The sequence below is a fragment of the Bos javanicus genome, chromosome 2 (genome assembly GCF_032452875.1).
Source record: "Bos javanicus breed banteng chromosome 2, ARS-OSU_banteng_1.0, whole genome shotgun sequence".
Taxonomy (NCBI): domain Eukaryota; kingdom Metazoa; phylum Chordata; class Mammalia; order Artiodactyla; family Bovidae; genus Bos; species Bos javanicus.
The window spans coordinates 129,859,061-129,880,741 of record NC_083869.1 but is presented as its reverse complement, the minus strand read 5'-3'; the positions used below and the strand labels follow the sequence as shown (position 1 = coordinate 129,880,741).

The 21,681-nt window shown below is 53.6% G+C and overlaps 1 protein-coding gene across 2 annotated transcripts in view; it reads left to right on the top strand.

Annotated features, from left to right (window-relative positions):
- The window catches only part of EPHB2 (EPH receptor B2), a 219,184-nt gene that overhangs the window by 155,537 nt on the left and 41,966 nt on the right, over positions 1–21,681 (top strand). For both annotated transcript variants that reach the window (XM_061393779.1, XM_061393771.1), the window contains exons 4-5: positions 7,758–7,913; positions 9,187–9,522. In XM_061393779.1, the coding sequence (XP_061249763.1) occupies positions 7,758–7,913; positions 9,187–9,522 (492 nt within the window). The remainder of the gene's footprint in view (positions 1–7,757; positions 7,914–9,186; positions 9,523–21,681) is intronic.

The following is a 21,681-nucleotide window of genomic DNA, read 5'->3' as shown; positions in this document are numbered from 1 at the left end:
CGTGCCAGGCCCAGATGGAGCCCTGCCTCGGCCTGACTCAGGGCTCACTCGGTCAATTATCACCTATCCCCGGAGCCCAGGGGGCAGGCGGGGAGAAAATCTGTTTCCCCGTAATCCTCTCTCCTCCTCCCGGCTGACTGCCATCCCCGCCTCGGGTTGCCTGGCTGAGGGCTCTGGGCGTCTGCAGAAGGCAGGTGCTGGCTGCCCACTTTGGCTCCAGGTCCTGGGTTTGGGGCCCAGGCTATGCCTTTCTACCTTGCTGAGTGACCCCAGCAAGACCTGTCCCCTCTGTTGGCCTGAAAAATGGTCTCCAGCCCTGACACTCCGCCACTTGATAATTCCTGTATCTGGTAGTACCTGGAACCACAAAGACCTAGAGTCAAACCTCAGTTCTGCCACTGAGTAGCTGTGTGACCTTGTGACGTTCACTTACCCTCTCCAAGCCTCAGTTTCATCATCTGTAAAATGGGGGTGATAATGATAACCTACTTCAATGAATGGTTACGTGAATTCAGTGAGAGAACCCATGTAAATCACTTGCACCAGACTTGTCACCCCAAAAGCACATAATAAAGGGTGATTATTATTGTCCCTACATGCTGAATGAGTAATAACAGCTAAGGTTTATATAGCACTTGCTGTATGTCCTAAGCACCTTATGTGTGTTAACCTATCAAAACCACAGCCCCTAAGCAGTCCAGTTAGAGAGACAGACCTGCCTTCATTTGGCAAACTGAATTAACTGAGCACCTTCTATGTACCGTACCCTGTATTAAGTGCTCAAGAGGTAGAGATTAGAGCCCCAGCCCCTACCTGAACCAGGGCTCACCAGCCGGTGGGTGGTGACATACAGGTTGGATGGGCTGGTTTTCCTGGCTTGGCTCACGAGAGCTGACTGGGGGCATTTCTTCCTAACTCGGTGTTTAGTTGTCTCAGATTGGTAGCTTGAAATTTGCCCTGATGGGGGCATTTTCACCATAGCAGTTGGCAAACACAACATATCAGGGCTTCCCTCCACCACCACCAAATAGCCGTTCACCGGCACACCACTGTGTAACCTGTACCTGATCTGCTGCAGTGGAGTCTGAGTCATTTGCTGTAGACAGTGGAAGGCAGGCCTCCCAGAGGAACACATGTCAGACGCACCGATCCAGCGGGATAGGAGGATGGGGCAGGAGGGCATGCAGGTACAGGGACCAGTGCGTGCACACCCGGGGCATCCAGAGCACTGCAAACAAAAGAGAGAGGTGACAGACAGATGGGGCTGGGAAGCATCCAGGAGGGCTTGTCTGGGACGGCGGCTATTTCTGGGATGCAAAACTTCTGGTCTGAAAACCAGGGATGACTTGGTCTCCCTGGTGGACAGGCCCATGGGAGGACCCATGGGGAAAAGTGAGATGTGGAGAGAGATCTGAGCCTTGAGGCAGTTCTGGTGAAATTGACATGATAACCGGGGTACCCATCCTGGCATTTACTAAGTCTTTTCTCTCCCACTTTCTCATGTGATCCTCACAACACCTTGTAAGGGGCATATCTGTTCCCTCAAGAAATGTATGTTGAGCACCTACTATGTTCCCACCACTCTGCCAGTTGCTAGGCAACCAAGGAGCACCAGACCAACCGGGTTCTTTTCCTCTTCGGGTACTTCCAAATGCAGGCAAAGGACAGACGGCACACAAGTTGATAAGCTATTTGCTAATATGATTGCAAATTGTGATGGGGGTCAGTGAAGGAAATAGAGACAAAGGGGAGAGTATCAGGAAGGGGCAGGAAGGCCCCAGAGCCGCCCTTCCAGCCTATGTGCGTGCATTCATTCTAAGCAGGTGGGGCGCCCCTGGTGAGTTTGAGCTCTGATTCCTTCTCATGAGATCACTCCAGCTACTGCGGATGATTGGCAGGGAGGCTGAGGTGGAGCAAGAGACACATTCAGAGGCTTCTTGCTGCATCTAAACAGGCGTCAGTTCCCTTTCCAGGGAGGAGACCGAGTCTCAGAGAAGGCAGGAGGCCTGTCTGAACCCACACCTGTCCGGGGTGCAGCCGCCCACGCTTGTGACCTCAGCTGTCTCTGTTTTCTTCCCATTTCTGTACCCGAGACTCAGGTGTTGGCAGGAGGGTGCCTTTCCAGCTGAGATGCTAGGAGCAGCGTGGGCCCTGGGCCCCTGGGCACCATGGACTGGGGGCTGCCTCCGACCCCTTCTCTGTATGAGAACAGGTGGCTGGCAGAGGGCTAAGATTCCAGCACACCCCCATCACACAGTACACCTGGGATCAGACTCTGCCTCTGCTGCTAGAGAGCCACGTGCTGTCTGCCCCTCTGTGGACCTGTTGACTCCAGTGTCAAGCACAGTAGCTGGGCAGATACTCTCAGGCCCTCACTCCCTCTATCCATCACTCGCTAGGTGCCCAACATCACACTGAGAGTTTGCAGCGGACTTACAGATGTGTAAGTAATTCAGATAGGCCCCTCAACCCTTTTTGGGGGGCTTGGGGAAGACATCCCGGAAGGGGGATACCTGTGCTGTCCTAAAGGGGTGTAAGAGTTTGCCTGATGACAAAGGGAGGGCGTTCCAGGTAATGAGGGCAGGAGGGGGCAAGACGTGGGGGCGGGCTGGGGGAGGGGGGTGCCACACGTGGTTGACCGTGGAGCATCAGGCTTGGGCCGGTGGGTGCCGAGAGGGGGCAGGTGCCAGCCCTGGGGTCCCGGGCACCCTGAAGAGTTTAGGGAGCGATCATGGATTTTTCTTACATAGGAATTTTATTTTGATCCTATTCACATCACCATAAAATTCACCTCTTTAAATTGTATGAGTTAGTGACTTTTTTCTTTTTAATATTTTCACAGAATTGTGTAACCCTCACCACAGTCGGCTTTAGAACATGCTCATCACCTCAGAAAGAAGCCCCATGGCCATTAGCAGTCACTCTCCATTAGCTGCTCTCCCCAGTCCCTGGCAACCCCTCAGCTACTCTCTGTCTCTCTAGATGCGCCCTGTCTACCCATTTTCATATAAATGGAAGCATGCACTGGTGGCCTTTGTATCTGGCTTCTTTCACCAAGCACGATGCTTTCCAGTTCATCCATGTTGTAGCGTGTATCAGTACTTTATTCCTTTTTCTGGCTGAATAATATTCCATTGTCTATGCCATGCCATTGTGGATTTTCCAAGGACGCAAAAAAAGTCGGCTTTGGAGAGCTGGCTCTGGAGGGTGGGCTGGAGGAGGCCAGATGGCCATGAGAGGCTAAGGAGTGGGCAGGAGGGGCTTTCCGGATCCCCGCAGGGGTGGGGGCAGCTGAGGGGAGCCAGAGCCAGGCCCTGCTGAGGAGGGAAGACCTAGTAATTGATTGGCTGCAGGGGGTGGGGGAGAGGAGGAGGCCCCCAGGGCTCCTGGTGACCAGGTGGAGAGCAATGCCATTTCTCAAGACCAAAGGGCAGTTTTCATGAAGCCCAAAGATACAGAAAGTAGAGAATGTTCCATAGGAGGGCTGAGGGGTGGCCAGGCAGTAAGCCTTCTGATGGAGGCAGACTGGGGAGTCAGAGAGGGGGCCTGGGACATGGTGATGCGGGGAGGCCAGCCAGGAAGGTGGTCCAGATGGAGGGGCTGGCACAGCCTGGAGCAGAGAGTGGGCAGCCACCCACTGGCCAGGCCCACAGAACCACCAGCAGATGGGAGAGGTGTGCTAAAGCTGGGCAGGCTCTTGCCTGGGAGGGAGCCAGGAGGATCCCAGTCTTGGGACCCAAACCTTTGGCCTCTATCAGGTGGCCCTCACAGGATCCCCGTGTCCCCATTCTACTGCAGAGCAGATAGAACCAGGGCTGCAGCCCGCGTGTCTGGATGGGACGGTACTGAGAGGCCAAGATGGCAAGGCTGTCCCTTCATCCACCCAGCAGGGGAAGGTTGGTGCCTGAGAGGGAGGGTGGACAGGAGCTCTAGGACCAGCGCAGCAAAGTGCAGTGAGCCCTGGATGGGCCCCCAGAGCAGAAGCTGCCTGCCCCTGCCCAGCACGCGTAGACCACTGGTGCAGTGCGAGTCTCTTACAGGCAGGACAGTGTGGCGGTTAGGGATGTGACCTCTGCAGGCAGACCACCCGAGATCAGATCCCAGCACTGCCCCCCGTAAGCCTCGGAAAACTACTTCACCTCTATGCTTTCTTTCCCTCATCGGGAAATACTATCTCTGACGTAGGGCTGGGTGAGGTTTGGATGAGTTCCTATGGGTTAAGTCCTTTGAACAGGGCCAGCACTGAATAAGTACTCAATAAATGCTGTGCGTTTCATATTTACGCTCCGGAGCCCTGGATTTCCCCTCTGTATGATGGATGAGGCACTTCCTGCCACCTTCCTCGCTGGTGTCGCTGTGGCCTGGTTGGTTGCTTCGAGGTACTGTCTCTCCCTTGTCTGGCAGCTCCTTAAGGACTGGGCTGAACCTGGTTCTTCTCTGAGATCCTGGCAGGGCCTGGTCAGGGTGGCACCAGCCAGGGCTTCAGGATTAGGGGGGATGCCACCTTCTGGAAGCTCCCCCACAAAAGGCAGGCAAAGTAGGGCCCCAGGCAGAGGGAGGGTGCTGTGTTTCAGCACCCCCAGGGGAAGCGCCCTTTGCTTCATCACGGAGACTTCCCTGAGATTGGAACTGCAATGCCTCTCTGACCCTGGGCCAGGCACTGTTCATCACATGCAATCCTTCATGGCTACTTTCCAAGGTAGACGCTCTCTTACCAAGGAGAAAACTAGCTCAGAGAGGTTGAACCACCTCTCTGAGGTCACCCAGCAGGTTGGTACTTGAACCAGACACAGCTTACTAATACCAGGAACTGGTTAGGCAGTTTTGCCTGAACTGACCCATGTAATCCTCACAACAACTGCAGGAGGTAGATGCTATTGCCCCCATTTTACAGACAAGGAGACAAGCAACTGGCTCCAGGCCAGGTGGCGGGCACAGGCGGAGCCGGGGTTCACTCGGCAGCCTGCGCGGTAAGCACCGTTCCTCCCTGCCTTTCAGCCTATATGATCCCCAAAGCCCAGGCCCTTTCCGCTTCAGCAGACAGCTTCAGGGAGTTTATGGAGCAGCTGCTCAGCGCCAGGCTCTGTGCTAGGCACAGGAGAAGGAGCCGTGGATCAGACATGGCTGCAGTCCCGGGGGAGCCAAGAACAAGTCCAAGAGATTACCCTTGATGAGTAATTATGACAGAGGAGTAAAGCACCCTAAACTCAAGTCGAATAAGGTGGTGATCCCCAACGTTTTTGGCACCAGGGACCAGTTTTGTGGAGGACAAATTTTCCACAGACCGAAGGAGGGGGTGATGGTTTTGGGGTGATTCAATTTCATTACATTTATTGTGCACTTTATTTCTATCATAATTACACTTTGATATATAATGAAATAATTATGTGTGTGTTTGACTCTTGGACCCCATGGACTGTAGCGAGCCAGGCTCCCCTGTCCATGGGATTTCCCAGGCAAGAATATTGGAGTGGATTGCCGTGCCCTCCTCCAGGGGATCTTCCCGACCCAGGGATTGAACCCTCATCTCCTGCATTGCAGGCAGATTCTTTACTGCTGAACCACCAGGGAAGCCCCTGAAATAATTATACAACTCACCATAATGCAGAATCAGTGGGAGCCCTGAGCTTTTTTCCCTGCAACTAGGTGGTTCCATCTGGGGTGATGGGAGACAGTGACACCCTCAGTGTGTTGCTGATGTCCAGTCTAGGGCATCGTCTTGTTTGGTTGCGATCACTGCAGAAAATCCTGCTTCACATAGATAGGATGTTGGAAACGGAAGCAGGCTTGTCAGTGCTTTTTTGGCCGTCTCAGGATATTCCACCTTGACTTCAATCCAGAATGTGTGGAGAGTGGAAATTGTCTCAAACATACTTTTAAAGCCAGTCATTTGCAATCCCATGTGGTAATGCAAGCCATGGGGAGCCGCTATACATACAAAGCTTTGCTCCCTCACCCGCTGCTCGCCTCCTGCTGTGCAGCCCTCTTCCTAACAGGCCACAGACTGGTCCCAGCCCATGGCGTGGAGGTTAGGGACCCCTGATATAAGCCTAAGGAGAGCAGTGTCTCTGAGGGGTTTGGGAGTAAGGCAATTGCTAAGACTTAAACTGGACTGGAAAAAATGATTCAGGGAAATCTATGTGAGCCATTTATAACATATGAGGAAATTAATGCTCAGAGAGGGAGAGTTACTTGCGAAAGGTCACACAGCACATGGGCATGGAATGCAATCCAGTTGAGAGCCCCTGGCCTGTGGGCAGTTCAGCCACATTTCATCCCCAGGAAGAGCTTGCCCCTTGCAAAGCTCTTCCTGGTCCACCACTCACTTACCCCCCCGACCTGAGGCACCATAGGAGAGCTTAGATTATGAACCCCAGAATGCAGAAGGAAGTGAAGCCAAGAAATGGGCAGGACCTAGACCCCAGACCTCCTGATTTCCAGTCCAGGGCCAGGAGGAGGGTGGGGGGATGAGTTCGCACATAGGAACACACAAGAGTGGACACCTCTTGAAGAATCTAAGCTCTGAGCATTAGGCCCTGAATCCAGATCCTAATCATGCCCCCAGAGCAGGGAAGAATACCAAAGCCCAATGGAAAATCCAGCTTGTTGAATGCCCACCAAGTGCAAACACTGCCCTCTTCAGGCTGTCCCTGGTACTGCGTGTCCTCTTTATTCAATGGATGGAACACCTGCTGTAACAGCTACTATTCATTGGACATCTATACTGTGCAAGGCCTCAGGCCATGTGCCTCGCATATTTATGCCAAATGCTCACAGTGGCCTTCAGAAATGGGCCTTGGCATAATTTTTCTTCTTCAGTGGCTCAGTGGTAAAGAATCCACGTACATTGCAGGAGATTCAGGAGTCATGGGTTCAATTCCTGGGTTGGAAAGATCCCCTGGAGAAGGAAATGCAAACCACTCCAGTATTCTTGCTAGGAAAATCTCATAGGCCTGACGGGCTGCAGCTCATTGGGTCACAAAGAGTTGGGTATGACTTGGAGAAGGAAATGGCAACCCACTCCAGTGTTCTTGCCTGGAGAATCCCAGGGACAGGGGAGCCTTGTGGGCTGCCGTCTATGGGGTCGCACAGAGTCGGACACGACTGAAGTGACTTAGCAGCAGCAGCAAGCATGCATACATATTTCATAATTTTACTAAAAAAGAAAACAAGTCTCAGAATGGTTAAACTATTTGCTGGGCCACACAGCTAGAAAAAGGGCCACACCGGAACTCAGACTCAGCCTGAGTTAGTTTCCCAAGCCAGCCCTCTTTCCTGTTCTCCCACATCACCTCTCTGCATGCCCTGTGCTGGGCTAGGATTTTTCTACTGCAATCTTATCCTCACAACCATCTAGAACCCAGGAATCTAGGTACAAGAATCAGAGCCCAGCCAGCCATTAGTCAACAAGCCTGAACCATGGGCACTGCCCTAGGCTTCGTTCACAGTCTTCAGACTAAGTCAGGACTGGTCCTAGAAGCTGTGGGGCAGCCCACCTGCAGTAGGAAGGGATGGTTGCTAGGGGCCCCAGCTGAACTCATAGACAGCTTCAGAGACAAACTTCAGCTTCAGGGGAACCTTCTGGACACAGCTGGCACTGCCATGTTGGGGCCTGGAGACCCTCAAGAGCTTTCAGAGGTGCGGCTCCCCATCCGCCCCACTGTGTGGCCCCTCTGGGACGTTGCACAGCCTTTCCGTGGCTTGTGGCCTGAGTTCTCGTTTGGTTCCCCCAGTGACTCTCCTTCTCTTCTCCCCAGGTTGCCCATCTGGAACCTTCAAGGCCAACCAAGGGGACGAGGCCTGTACCCACTGCCCCATCAACAGCCGGACCACTTCAGAAGGGGCCACCAACTGCGTCTGCCGCAACGGCTACTACAGAGCAGACCTGGACCCCGTGGACATGCCCTGCACAAGTACGTCCAGGGCCCCCGGAGGGGACGCCCGGCCGAGTCCGAGTCCACCTGCAGGAACTCTCAGAGGGTGGGGTGGCTGTCCAGCCCCGGTAACCTCTCCTAACTGAGGGGCAGCCAGGTACCTGGGGGGAGGGGAAATGGAAAACTGGCTAGAAAGGACCATCCTGCGGTGGTTGTGCTGCCAACAGGCAGACACCGCAGAGCTGGCATCTGGCTCCTTACCCCCTTCTGCTAAGTCACACGCAGGATGAAGTCAAGGTTTTGATTCACAGAGGGACAGAGAATGGAAAGCTTGGCAGAAGAACAACCAACGCAGGTGGTGTCTGTGGTAGAAAAGGCTTCCCGGTGTTCTTTTCTGGCCGCAGTTGCCTGAATCACAGGCCAAGGTTCTCCAAGAACAGGGTGACCGCGAGGGCCATGTTACAACCCTGTATCAGACAGGAAAGGCAGTCAGCTGCCAGAAGCAGAGAACGGACCCCTGTAACTTAAACCCGAAGAATTTATTCTTGGAAACCCAAAATAGGCAACCCCTGGGTAATGTGGTAAATCCATGAAGCTCCCCGAGACCCAGCACTTTCTTGTGCTCTTCCAGCCACAGCATGTGGTTTCCACCCTTGGGGTCACATCATGGCCCAACATTGCTGCTGAAGCTCCAGCCATCACACACACTCTCAGTCGTGGAAAGAGGGGAAGGGATAAAGGGACCTACTATAGCCATCTCCTTTTAAGAAAAAGTCCTAAGTGTCAACTTCTGTATATCAGTGGCCAGCACTTAATCCCAGGAAGCTATGAAATAGAGTCTTTAGTTGGACATATAGCCACCTTGAATAAAAGTGGGTCCTGTTATAAGGAAAAAGGGAGAAATAGATATTTGTTGTTTGGTCACTCAGTCGTGTCTGACTCTTTTGCGACCCCATGGACTGTAACCTGCCAGGCTCCTCTGTTTATGGGATTTTCCAGGCAAGAATATTGGAGTGGGCTGCCATTTCCTTCTCCAGGAAATAGATATTGGGTGGATATAATTCCAACACAAAAAGACTGTCCCTAGTAAGGAACACCGAGGAGGGTGGAGTCCAGGGAGAAAGGTTTGAGCAGATGTGTGCAGTAGAATGGAGCGTTAGAAGCTAGAAGCATGGCTCTTGGGTGCAGAGGAGAAAGGATTTAGAGGAAAGCTTTGGGGAAGCCTAGGCTGGAGCCAGGGCAGTGGGCACAGAGCGGTCTCTTGGGGAATGCACCCCCACCCCCACTGACAGACACCTCTCCCCCTCCCCAGCGATCCCCTCCGCGCCCCAGGCCGTGATCTCCAGCGTCAACGAGACCTCACTCATGCTCGAGTGGACCCCGCCCCGGGACTCGGGAGGCCGCGAGGACCTCGTTTACAACATCATCTGCAAGAGCTGCGGCTCGGGCCGGGGCGCCTGCACCCGCTGCGGGGACAACGTGCAGTACGCCCCCCGCCAGCTGGGCCTCACCGAGCCTCGCATTTACATCAGCGACCTGCTGGCCCACACGCAGTACACCTTCGAGATCCAGGCTGTGAACGGCGTCACGGACCAGAGCCCCTTCTCACCGCAGTTTGCCTCCGTGAACATCACCACCAACCAGGCAGGTAAGCGGCTTCAGATGCAGGCTCCCCGGGGCGGCGCTGTGCCATGCCGTGCCAAACAGGTATCCTGCCAGCCGTCGTTAAAGACTCCCTCACATCTGCAGAGCGCTTTTCTATTTTCCAAGGCTGTTTGTGTGATCCGGCCACCTGGGAGAGTCAGTGTTAACTCTCGGCTATAGTGGCATTTATCATAATCGCTGGCATTTGTTGAGCGTGTGTTCTTGAAGCCGAAAGTAAAGCTGCTATAACAAAAGGGCCCGGTGTTCAGTGGCTTCAAGAACAACAGAAGAACCTTTCTCTCTCGTGTAAGAGTCCAGGGGTGAGCAGGCCAGGTCAGCGGGGCAGCTCTGATCCACCTGGAGACTCAGGGACCTGGCCTCCTTATCTCTTGTCTCACGAGCCTCCACGCTCCTCATCGGCCCGTTCGAAGCTGAGTCGCGGGTTTGTCTACTCTCTAACCTGTACAAACAGGAGAGACAGAAGACCAGGGCAGCAGTATGTTTTAAGCAAGGTAGGCAGAAGTGGCGCCTACCACTCCTGTGCATGTTCCACTGGAAGGAATGTAGTCTCATGGCCTCCCCAAGCTGCAAAGGAGGTCGGGAAACATCATCTCTCCCAGCCTAACTTAACCCTCCATCACAACAGCAGGCGAGGAGACAGACTTCAGTGGCCATCTAGCAGTTTCCACAGGTGCTTTTTCTGAACCTTCAGCCCCCCCCAGTCTAATTCCAGCAAAACTCTTCTCCCCAGGCTTACCTTTAATGATCCCTCTGTGACCCTCATGTGCCCACCCCCATCTTCTGCCCTGGTTTCCTTTACAACAAAAAAATAGATGCAAAGGATGCATCCCGTCACCTCCCCTCACCTTCCCTCATCCCCCTTCACTCCATGGCACTCAAGCTTCCGGCCCCACCTCTCCACCAAGGCCGTTGTCCTCAGGGTCACCTGGGACCTCCAGATGGCCAGGTCCAGGAGACACTTCCCAGTCTCATCCCCATCCAAGGGACACATGAGATTTTTCAGGGTCTCATGGTTCCTGCAGTTCCTTTAGAAGACCATGGTTGGCTCTCTGAGTGTGCGCCTTAGTAATTTACTCAGCAGCCTTTGCAAGGCCCTGCTGTGAGTGTGGTCTGGGGCCCATCTAAGTGGGGCAAAGGGAGACCAGGCTCCAGAGGGAGTGGGCTGGGCATCCAGAGATGGAGGTCCAGGAAGCCTTCGAGGAGGGGGCAGAATTTGACCTGCGGTTTGAAAGACTCACAGAATTCTGAAGGGCGAGATGGAAACAGATGGGATTTTGAGAAGGAGGAAGGGCGTGCACAAGCACATGGAAGGAGAGGCAGCAGCCAGCTCCACCTGGTTGAGGGGTGTTTTTATACGTAACCTCACTGCCACCCACCCCCCAGCCTCCAGGAGTAGGAGGCATCTGTGTCCCCATTTCACAGATGGTGCTCAGAAAAGTTGAGTCACAAAGCTAGGCAGGGTGTGAGGCAAAAATTGACTAGGTCTAACAGACTCCAGCGGAGAAGGCAATGGCACCCCACTTCAGTACTCTTGCCTGGAAAATCCCATGGATGGAGGAGCCTGGTAGGCTGTAGTCCATGGGGTCGCTAAGAGTCAGACACGACTGAGTGACTTCCTTTTCACTTTTCACTTTTATGCATTGGAGAAGGAAATGGCAACCCACTCCAGTGTTCTTGCCTGGAGAATCCCAGGGGCGGGGGAGCCTGGTGGGCTGCCATCTATGGGGTCGCACAGAGTCGGACACAACTGAAGCGACTTAGCAGCAGCAGCAGCAACAGACTCCAGGGCTCAGCACCGTCTAGGGCGCCTCCAAGGAACCGTGGATGGCGGGGGTCTGATGAGTGTCCATGTGTGAGCATGCATGCTTCTGCCACGTCTGAGCTTGAGTTCGTATGCCTGAGGGTGGCTCAGCCCACCCGTGTGTTTGTGTCATAGAAGGCACGTGGTCTTGTTTGTGAGTGCTCGTGGTGTTGCTGGGCCGAGAGGGCACGTTTATGAGCGTATGCTGCAGCCCTTGTAGGCTTGTGGGTGCATTTAAGCCCGCCTCGGATGGGGTTCCGGATGGAGCTGACTCAAGGTGGGCAATCTGAGAAACCCCTCCAATGCCAGCAGCTGTCAGCAAAGACACATGGCAGATTATGAAGCCTTGGTTCTGAGTCTCTCCAGCTTGACAAAGCCCTTGAGGTAGGGAAGCCCAGGCTCCCAGTGCAGGGTGGAGACAAGGGAACTCTTTTCAACTGGGAGAAGCTAGAAATTCCCCAGAGTCCCTGGAGTTCTTTCCCTAGGTGTGCAGGCCTCCCCTGCAACCATTCGGGATCCCCAAGAGTCAACCTGCCTACTTAACAAGGCTCAGCTTGCTAGCAGCAAGGGCTGCTGGAGTGGACCCCCTCTTGTCTGGAGTGGGACATTCCCAGAGAATAGAGGCAGGGCAGAGTGGAAATGAGGGCCCCAGAGAGGAGGATGCTGGGGAAGCCCTCAGGATTGAAAGGCAGGAGCCGTAACAAGCCCTGGGTTAGTTGCAGGGGGATCTGAATTTGAATCCCAGTTTTGTCATTCCTTTGCTTTGTGACTTTACTATATTGGTCAGTTATTACTGCGATAATGCTGTATAACAAACCCACCCCCAAACCCAGAATTTTACCATAATAACATTTATCTCCTCACTTACTAGTCTGTGCATCAGCTAGGGTTTATCTAATCTGCACCAAGTCCTCTGAACAGGGCAGAGCTCCAGAATGTGGCTGAATTGGGTCAGTTCCATCTGTGTCCCCATTCTCCTTGGATTAGCAACTCCCTGGGCTTGTTTCTCTTGTGGTGATGGTGGCCACAGCGATATCAGGCCACATAAACGCATGCCACCACCTGTGGCACAGTGGTCCACAGTGAACGCAGCCTGCAGGGCTCCTTGGAAAGAGTGTGGGTGTGAGACCCTGTTACAAGAGAGGCAGAGCTGAGATCGGCCATCTAACCTACCACACTCGGGAAAATCACTTCCTCCCTTTTGGACCTCCATTTCCCCGCCAAACTGTGTCTCAAAAGTCCATGAGAGGGACTTCTCTGGGGGTCCAAGGGTTAAGAATCTGCCTGCCAATTCAGGGGACACAGGTTCCATCCCTGGTCCAGGAACTAAGATCCCACGTGCCATGGAGCTACTAGGCCTGTGAGCCACAGCTACAGAACCTGCGTGCCCTAGGGCCCATGCTCCACAAGAGAAGCCAGTGCAGTGAGAGCCCCAACGCTGCAATGAAGAGTGGCCCCCACCGGTCACAACTGGAGAAAGCCCACACACAGCAACTAAGACCCAGCTCAGTGAATAAATAAATAATATTTTTTAATCTATGAAAGCTTTTTCAGAACACAGGTCCCCTGACCCCACCCCAGACCTGCTGGATCAAACCCCAGGAATAAGCCCTGGGAATCAGGACTTTTCACAAGTGGCTCAAGTGTTTCTTACCATTAGACAGATTTGGGAGAGTCAAGTTTAAGTGAATCCAAACCCCTGCTGATTAAGTTCTGTATAGTCAAAGCTATGGTTTTTCCAGTAGTCATTTGTGGATGTGAGAGCTGGACCATCAGGAAGGCTGAGTGCCCAAGAATTGATGCTTTCGAACTGTGGTATTGGAGAAGACTCTTGAGAGTCCCTTGGACTGCAAGGAGATCCAACCAGTCCATTCTAATGGAAATCAGTCCTGAATATTCATTGGAAGGACTGATGCTGAAGCTGAAGCTCCAATACTTTGGCCACCTGATGCAAAGAGCAGACTAATTGGAAAAGACTCTGATGCTGCGGAAGATTGAGGGCGGAAGGAGAGGAGGGTAACAGAGGATGAGATGGTTGGATGGCATCACCGAACCAATGGACATGAGTTTGAGCAAACTCCGGGAGACAGTGAAGGACAGGGAAGCCTGGTGTGCTGCAGTCCATGGGGTCGCAAAGAGTTACATGACAGCAACTGAACAGCAACAGCAAAGCCCCATGAGCCCCTGCAACCCTGGGGCTCTCTGGGCCATAACCACTCTTTTCCCATCCTTTTTGTTCCAGGCCCCGTGACAAGCCCCATTCTCTCTCAGGCATCCAAAACCCAACTGGGGTCTGTGCAAGCACACACACCCTCACCACATCCTCCCCTTGTGCCAGAGGAGGAAACAGAGGCCCGGAGAAGTGGAGCCATTTATGCAAAGTCCCGCTACTAAGTGGCCTCAGCTAGGGTTTGAACCCAGAACCGTGTGGCTCCACGTCTACACTGGAGAAGACATGGCTCCTGCCATTGAAGATTTCTGCCGTGGTTGGGAAGATGAGACCTGGACAGAGCTTATGCACAATATGGCATGAGTGAGGACGCAAGGAGGGATCTGGGGGGTGAGGGAGAAATCCTTTCCTCCTAGGTAATGGGAGAAAGGCATGCCATGAAAGGCTTCCTGAAAGAGGAGGCGTTTGAGGTTATCTTTGGAGAATGAGGGGTCTTCCCTGGTGGCTCAGACGGGTAAAGAATCTGCCTGCAATACAAGAAACCCAGGTTCTTTCCCTGGGTTGGGAAGATCACCTGGAACCCACTCCAGTATTCTCACCTGGAGAATCCCATGGACGGAGGAATCTGCTGGGCTACAGTCCATGGGGTCACAAAGAGTCGGACATGACTGAGCTGCTAACACTTTTCCTTTTGTTGAAGAATGGAGAGGCTTCTAACAGACAGAGATGGACTCAGGCAGGTATCCCAGAAGCAAAAAATACAGGAGGCAAACTGGAGGGGAATTCTTTGTCTTCCTCTGAGGGCCTAAGCTCCTCTGCCACAGGATCTTTGCACATGCTGTTCCCACTGCTTGGAGTGCTTTGCCCCTTTCCCCCTTCCCTTTGACCTTAGCTCATCCTCACTGACCATCCTGACTCGGGCACATTCCCCCAGCACCACAGCCCTCAGCTTCCTGTGGCTGGGATTTTAGCTTCGTGTCTGTGACCATCCCGTTCCTGTCTGTCTCCCCAGTCGGCACTCAGCAGGACACTATGGGTCTCCTTTCCCATCCCGTTCCTGTCTGTCTCCCCACCGTCGGCACTCAGCAGGACACTATGGGTCTCCTTTCCCTCACCGTGCTTTTCCTGGTACCTAGATGGGGGCACAGCACAGTGTGTGCTTGGTGAGCAGCCAAGGGGTCTAGAAAAGCGTGGAGTGAGGAGAGGCGTGGAGAATTCCAATGATGCTGGAAAATAAGGCCGGAGACTGGATTTCCAGACAAATGCATTCAGTGCTCGGTTTTAATCAGACCCTAAAATTCAATATATAAATAGCTAGTTCATGGCCTTAAAAGGAAAAAGTATTTCTTTGGGGCAAGTGATTGGGCCTGGCTTGCACTCCCTTGGCATTCACGGGGGCCAGAGCTGTCGTCTGACTTCATAAAGCCATCACACTGACTTCGAACCACACTCGGCCATTCCAGAACACCTTTCTGCCTGTGTTCACAAGTCCTCTTGGTGGGGAGTGGGGGGCCCAGAGGTAGGAGACTAGGCTTGGCTGCATATCCCCACTTGAAGGTTTAGGAAACAGCATTGGGTGAGACACATGCCTGGGCTCACTCAGCTGGGACAGAGGAGAACGCAGGGTTCTCCTCTGGCTGTACAGAGTCCATGGTTCTCAACACAAAAATACAAGACAATACAGGGAAAGAGGGGGAGAGGGAGGGGGAGCCTTGGCGAGGGTGTCAGAGGATGGGAGGAGAGCCTCTCCCAGGAGGTGGCATGTGAGCCGAGATCCAGATGACAGGGCGGAGACAGCCATACAGACCTAGGTGCATGCAGCCACGTGGGGCTGGTCTCTAGGCTACCTCAGTACTCCGGGCGGCCCTCCAGGCTGCAGCGGACTCACTGTCACCCCAAGCAAGCCCCGACAGGCTGCATCTCTGCCTGGCCCTGGGGGTGAAGAGAAGGGTCTGGGCTTTGCAATCAGCCAAACAAACCTGGTTTTGAATGAGCCTAGCTGCTCACCGGCCCATAGGCCCAGACAAGTCACTTCGCCAGCATCCGACCACATCTTCCTCCTGGGCGTCACCACCCTCTCCTGTGGGGTGCTGTGAGCTCAGGCACTCAAGGTGCCTCAGAGGCTGCCTGGGAGGGTCAGCACTCAAAAAGCAGGGATCGGGACTTCCCTGGTTGCCCGGTGGTTGGGATGCCACACTTAAAATGCAGGAGACGTGGGTTTGATCCCTGGTCAAGGAACTGAGATCCCATGGCCAAAAAAAACCACACACACACAAAGCATCCTATATTCACTCTAATCATAATGGGTCACACCTGGCAAGTGTTTATTATTTGCCAGATACTAAGCCCTGGATGATGAATCTCCCCAACCTCAGTGGATCCTGTTATTCTTTTATCTTACAGATAAGGAAAGGTAAGAGTTAAATGACTTGCCCACCACTCAAGTCACTGGCAGAACCTGAATAGTGACATCACTGCATACTCAAGGCTCAGTGTTGAAACTGGAGCCAAACCTTCTGCAGAGGTGGGGCAAGCCGTGTGCCAGGACCTGCCACACCACAGCTTGGCCGAGCCAGTGCGGCCTTTGGGGCCACCCATACTGAATGACCCATTAGGAAGATTTCCCCATTGTCATGTCCTAGGGAGTCATGGTGGGGGGCGGGAAAGGCATCAGTGCTGGGCTTGACAAACTCCATCCTCACCTAGCACGCCCCCTTTCCAAGCTATGGGATCAGACTGTCTAGGGACCCTTACTTCCTCGAGCCTCAGAGTCTTCGCCTTCCAAATGGGCATGTTTTCATCATCCCAGCTTTCCGAAATGGGCGCTAGGTTAGTAATAATGTGGTGGAAGCCCTGGGCGCAGTACGTGGTAGCTCGGCTTCAAATGAAATCAGAAGGAGTTAGGTTCCTGTTGCTGCTGCAACAAGATGCCGCGAACTTAGCAATGGAGAAAGAGACGTAGTTCTTATCTTACTGTTCCATGGGTCAGAAATCTAGCCGGAATCTCATCAGGCTAAACTCAAGTGTTCGCAGGGCTGTGTTGCTTGCTGGTGGCTTCACTCATTCGCGTGTTAGCAGAATGAAGCTCCCTGTGTTTGTAGCAGAGACATCTCTGTTTCCTTGCTGACTGTCATCTAGGAGATTCCCTAGCTCCCAGGGGACTCACTCTGGTCCTTTCAGAGACCCCACCCCACCCCACCCTACCCCCCGCCTCATCTCAGAAGCAGCAACAGGGCGTCAAGTCTTCCTCAAACTCTCACTCTCTGGCCTGACTCTCATCTGGGAAAGATTCCCTCCTCTTTTAAGGACTCAAGTGATTAGACTGGGTCTACATGGATGATCCAGGATAATCTCCCATCTCAAGGGCCATAACCTTAATCACATCTGCAAAGTGTCTTTTGCCATGTAAGATAACGGATTCACCGATTCTGGGATTAGGTCATGCCTATCATACCCAGGAGGTAACAGATCAAATTAAAAAACACATTAGTATCCATCCAGTGCAAACACCTCCTTTTATAGGGAGGAAAACTGAGGCCCTGGGAGCTTCCTAAGTGCCTGCCCAAGACCATAGAGCAGCAGGTCCTTGGCAGAGCTGGTCTCCCACCCCCTGGCCGGGTGTCACAACCTCTGTCCGTGACATCACTCCACGCGGCTTTCTCAGGGAAAAACTTTCAACTTTCCGAAGCCCTTTCTACCAGCCGTGTTCGCCTCTGATCCTTTCACCCTCCTGCAGAGCGGGCACAGAGTGGCTGGTCTCCAGAACTGGCATGAGCAAGTGCTCACCTACTTCTCTCTCTAGGGGTGGAGAGGATCAGAAAGAGACAGGACAAGAGAACCCCCAGCAAGGCCCATGCCTGGGGAAAGGAAGAGAGAGGGAGAGGGCACTTCCCTCCCCAGGCCGAGCCCTCTGCACGCATAAACCTCTTTCATCCTCTCAAGCGTTCTGCAGGGGGAGGCCTTGCCCGCCCAGACTCTCGGCTAAGATTGGTTTGGTTGCCTATGAGAGCAAGAAAAAGAACAGATAGCCGCTGCCACAGTAAGGCTGTTTAACAATCAACTGTAAAGGCAAGAAGCACTTATCTAGCTCGTGAGTCCCCTGGCTGGATGGGTCTCGGCGGGGAGCTTTCATATGTTCGTGCTCCAGCTACTCCGGGTCTCTCAGCAGCTCTTTGGATTTTGTCAGGGTTCTATTGCATGTTTGGGGTGGAGCACTGTAAGCTAGTCAAAAATGGCCCTGGCGGGGACCGCTGGGGCAACAAGTCTGCTCCACATGTCTCAGCCTCTAACAGGTCAGCCTGGGTCTGTTCTTACGGCCATCAGATACATGGGAGGGCTTTTTCAAGCCTCTGCTTATATCATATTTACTTAAATTCCACTGGCCAGAGCAAGTCACACAGCCAAGCTCAAAGCCGTAGCCAGAGGGGGATTATACAAATTCTAGGACAAAGGTTGTAGATACAGAGAGACAATTAATACAACCAGTCTACATAGTAGCTTAGACCAAATGGAGATTTATTTTTCTTATGTGTAAAGGAGGTCAGAAAATAGGAGTTAGGGCAACTGGGTGGAATCATTAGAGATTCAGACTCCTCAGCACACAGGTTCTTGTCCTTATAGCCCAAAGTGGCTGCAAGAGCTCCAGCTCTCACATCCATACGCCAGGCAGCAAGATGGAAGAAGAAAAGTGACAAGGGTAGGGCCCCTTCTTTTTAGAGAGACTCCCTAGAAGTCCCACACTTTAGCTTATCGCTCATTGGCAAGCACATTGTTACATGGCCGCTTCTAGCTGCCGAAAAGCTTGAGAAAGTGTAAGCGTTTATTAAGGAAGAATGTGCCCAGTGAAGAACCAGGATTCTGTTAATTTGAGAAAGGAAGAATGGATATTTGGTAGGCAGTGGATACTGTCTGCCACAACCCATTTTACAGGTGAGATACTGGGACTCAGAGAAAGGGGTAGCTGAAGTAATAGTGTCAGCTGAGCATAAGCGATGGGACCTGAACCCTGGCTCTTGCTCCTTCTCCCCTCTTCCAGCATCGCCACCACCATTCACGATCCTTTGCTAAGCACTCAGCTACTCACAGTGCTGTTTGAGAGTCTGAGCGGCCCAGACAGTGACACATGGCTGATGTCCCCTGATCCTTTACTCTGGGCCATGTCCTATGCTAAACACTTTAGATACAGATCTTTATTAACCTTGCCAGCATCCTTGCCACTGTCCCCACAGCAGGCTGAGTTAGGTCCCCTGATTCGAGGTCCAGGCTCTTCCCACCTTGCTAGTCCAGATGCTGGCATGGGACGGGTTCCCACTGAGTGGCCTCAGATGAGATCAGGGTGCTTGAGCAGCCCACTAGGGGGTGGACCATTGGATGTTTCCACAACATGAAGCCCAGAGCTGGACCTCAGCCTGCTCAGATCACACTTGTGGAGAGGGCCAGACAACCAGGAGGAAAAAACAACCTGGGTTTCCGAGTCAGACAGACCTGGGTCCTGATCCCAGCCCCACTGTTTGGGAGCTGAGGAGGAGACACCAGGCAGGAGACACTGATCTGAGTCTCTTTCCTCATCTGTAAAATGGGCTCTGTCTGATCGTGTGGCACCAGGTGGACACAGCTAAATCGACAGTGAGTCAAGGGAAGAGTGAACAAGCAAGTGAACTGCCAGCTGCCGCCCCAGACAGGAGGTTTTTCTCAGCTTTAAGAAAAAGAATAATAGTATCTCCTGGACCAACTTTTTTTCCCCTCCAAAATATGTTCCTCAGATTACCGGTTCCAAAACACAATACCTATTATATGAAAAGGGCTTCCTGGGCGGCGCTAGTGGTAAAGAACCCACCTGCCAATGCAGGAGACTAAGAGATGCAGATTCGATCCGTGGGTCGGGAAGATCCCCTGGAGGACGGCATGGCAACCCGCTCCAGTATTCTTGCCTGGAGAATCCTATGGACAGAGGAACCGGCAGGATACAGTCCATAGGGTCGCAAAGAGTCAGACACAACTGAGCCACTTAAGCATGCACACCTCACACAAGCCATATTGCCTTCTCCTGGATGCTGACCTTGTACCCCAAGGTCAGTGGACTCACCCAGGCTGCTGAAGGGCTAAAAAATGAGAGCCAGCCTCCCATCCTTCCTCCTCTCCTCTTCCTTCCTTTCTTCCTCCACCAAGTATCGACCGAGTGCCTGCTCTGAGCTACATACTGTTCCACGCACTAGGGATAAACTGAAAAAGAGCCACAAGGCCCCTGTCTGCAGAGACGACGGTGTTCACGCTATAAAGAAAAGAGCATGGGCCTGGTCGGTGACTGAGGCCGGGCTGATGGTCAGGCAGGGCCGCTCTGAGAAGGTGATGGTTTAGCTGAGACCTGAATGACTAGGAGGCGCTGGTCATGGAAGAGCTGGGGGAGGAGGTTTCCGGGCAGAAACACTGTGAGGCCAAGGCCCCGAGGCAAGAATGACCTCAGTGTGATCAGGGACAGAGAGGCAGCCAGTGTGGGTGGCGCTTGGGAGCCCGTGGGTTTTATTCCCGGTGGAATCCACGGAGGGCGTGTGAAGATGTCAGGGAGGCAGTGGGGTCTGAGAGTCTGGGGTTTGGGGTGGCGTCTCTGACCCCCCAGTGCCAGCGACTCTTCCCCCGCCCCTCTAAGCTCATGGGGTCTTCTGGTGAAAGGGCAAAGTCCAAGTAGGGGTCTCCTTCCTTAGAGCTCAGCGCTGAATGAGACCCAAACCCACACCCTCTTGCGGTAGCCAGACCCACAGGCCTCCTGACCTCCTGCCTGTCAAAGGACGCTAGTCCCAGAAGACCCCAGAAACCCTCTCCTCCTATTCCTTCATGCCCTGGGGGAGAAAGAGGCTCGCAGAAGGAAAGGCTCCTTCTCCAGGTTTCGGCTGAGGAAGAGACTGGAAGCTTCCCCCAGGGCTCGCTGGAGGCAGCAGGGCCCCTGACCACCTGCTCCCACTGAGCAAGGCCCTGCCTGGCCGGCCTCCCCCATCCCCTCTCGACCCCACAAGCCTCTTTTGTGCTTGCTCCCTGGGGCTCCATCTTCTTGCAGGGGTCACGGGGTGCCCCTGACCCGACCCCCCTGCCGGTGTGCCCGGCTGGTAATTGAAAATACCAGAATTCCCTAAAGAGCGACTCACAGGGCAACCTGACACCTCAGGGTGGGCGGCGGGCAGCCAGGAGGGACGGGGAATCGTCCAGCTGTTCCCTTTTCTCCGCCGTTAATCCCCCCAGATTCCAGGAGAAAGGCCAGCCCTCGCTGGCCCGCCTTGATCATCTTCCCGGCGAATGCCTCCTCCCTGCCACACCCAGGGTGACTGGGCTTATGGGATCAGAGCCCGGGTTCGCTGCCTGTAACCCAAGCCTACCAGCTAAGCCCACCAAACCCAGACCCCCCTGGCCGTGGGCGACCTGCCTCCACTAACAGCTGAGCGCCCAGAGCCAGGGCAGCCAGGTAGGCAGTGGGCCACGCTGTCCTCAGAGGCCCACTGAGACCCCCAGGCCTCCAGACCTCTGTGGTCAGCCTGCCTCAGCCACAGCCAGCAGAGAGGGCAGGAGATGTTGGACGTGCGTGGGCCTGGGTTCATATCCCAGCTCCACGGCTTGGTAACTTTGGGCCAGTTTACCTCATACCTCAGTGCCTCTGCTTTCTCATCTGTGAAATGGGGATAGCAATAATACCAGCCTCATCAGGTTGCTGTGAATGTTGAATGAATTAACTGATGTAAAGCATTTGCCGAAGTGCCTGGCGTGGAGTCAATAAGGCAGTGTCAGGCGTTAGCTGTGGGCCTGCCTTTTTGTATGTGTTGCCCCCTGCTGCAGTCCTATGGCTTCCCAGTGCCTTGGGGATAAAGCCGCTCCTAAGTCTGGAGGTCTGGCCCCCACCTGCCTCTGCAGTCCCATCCCTCTGCCTGGCCTGAAACTATTTGTCCCACTGCATCTGGACTCTCCAAGCCTGCAGGCCCCAGAAGACTCTGGCCTGGGCAAATGAGAGGGCAGTCTTGGGAACAAGTCTCCAGACACAGCTCAGCTCCTCACTAGCTGTGTGATCTTGAAGTCATTGTGCCTTTCTGAGCCTGTGTGTGTGTGTGTACACACGCACTCAGCTGTGTGTGACTCTTTGCAACCCCATGGATTGTAGCCTGCCAGGATCCTCTGTCCATGGGATTCTC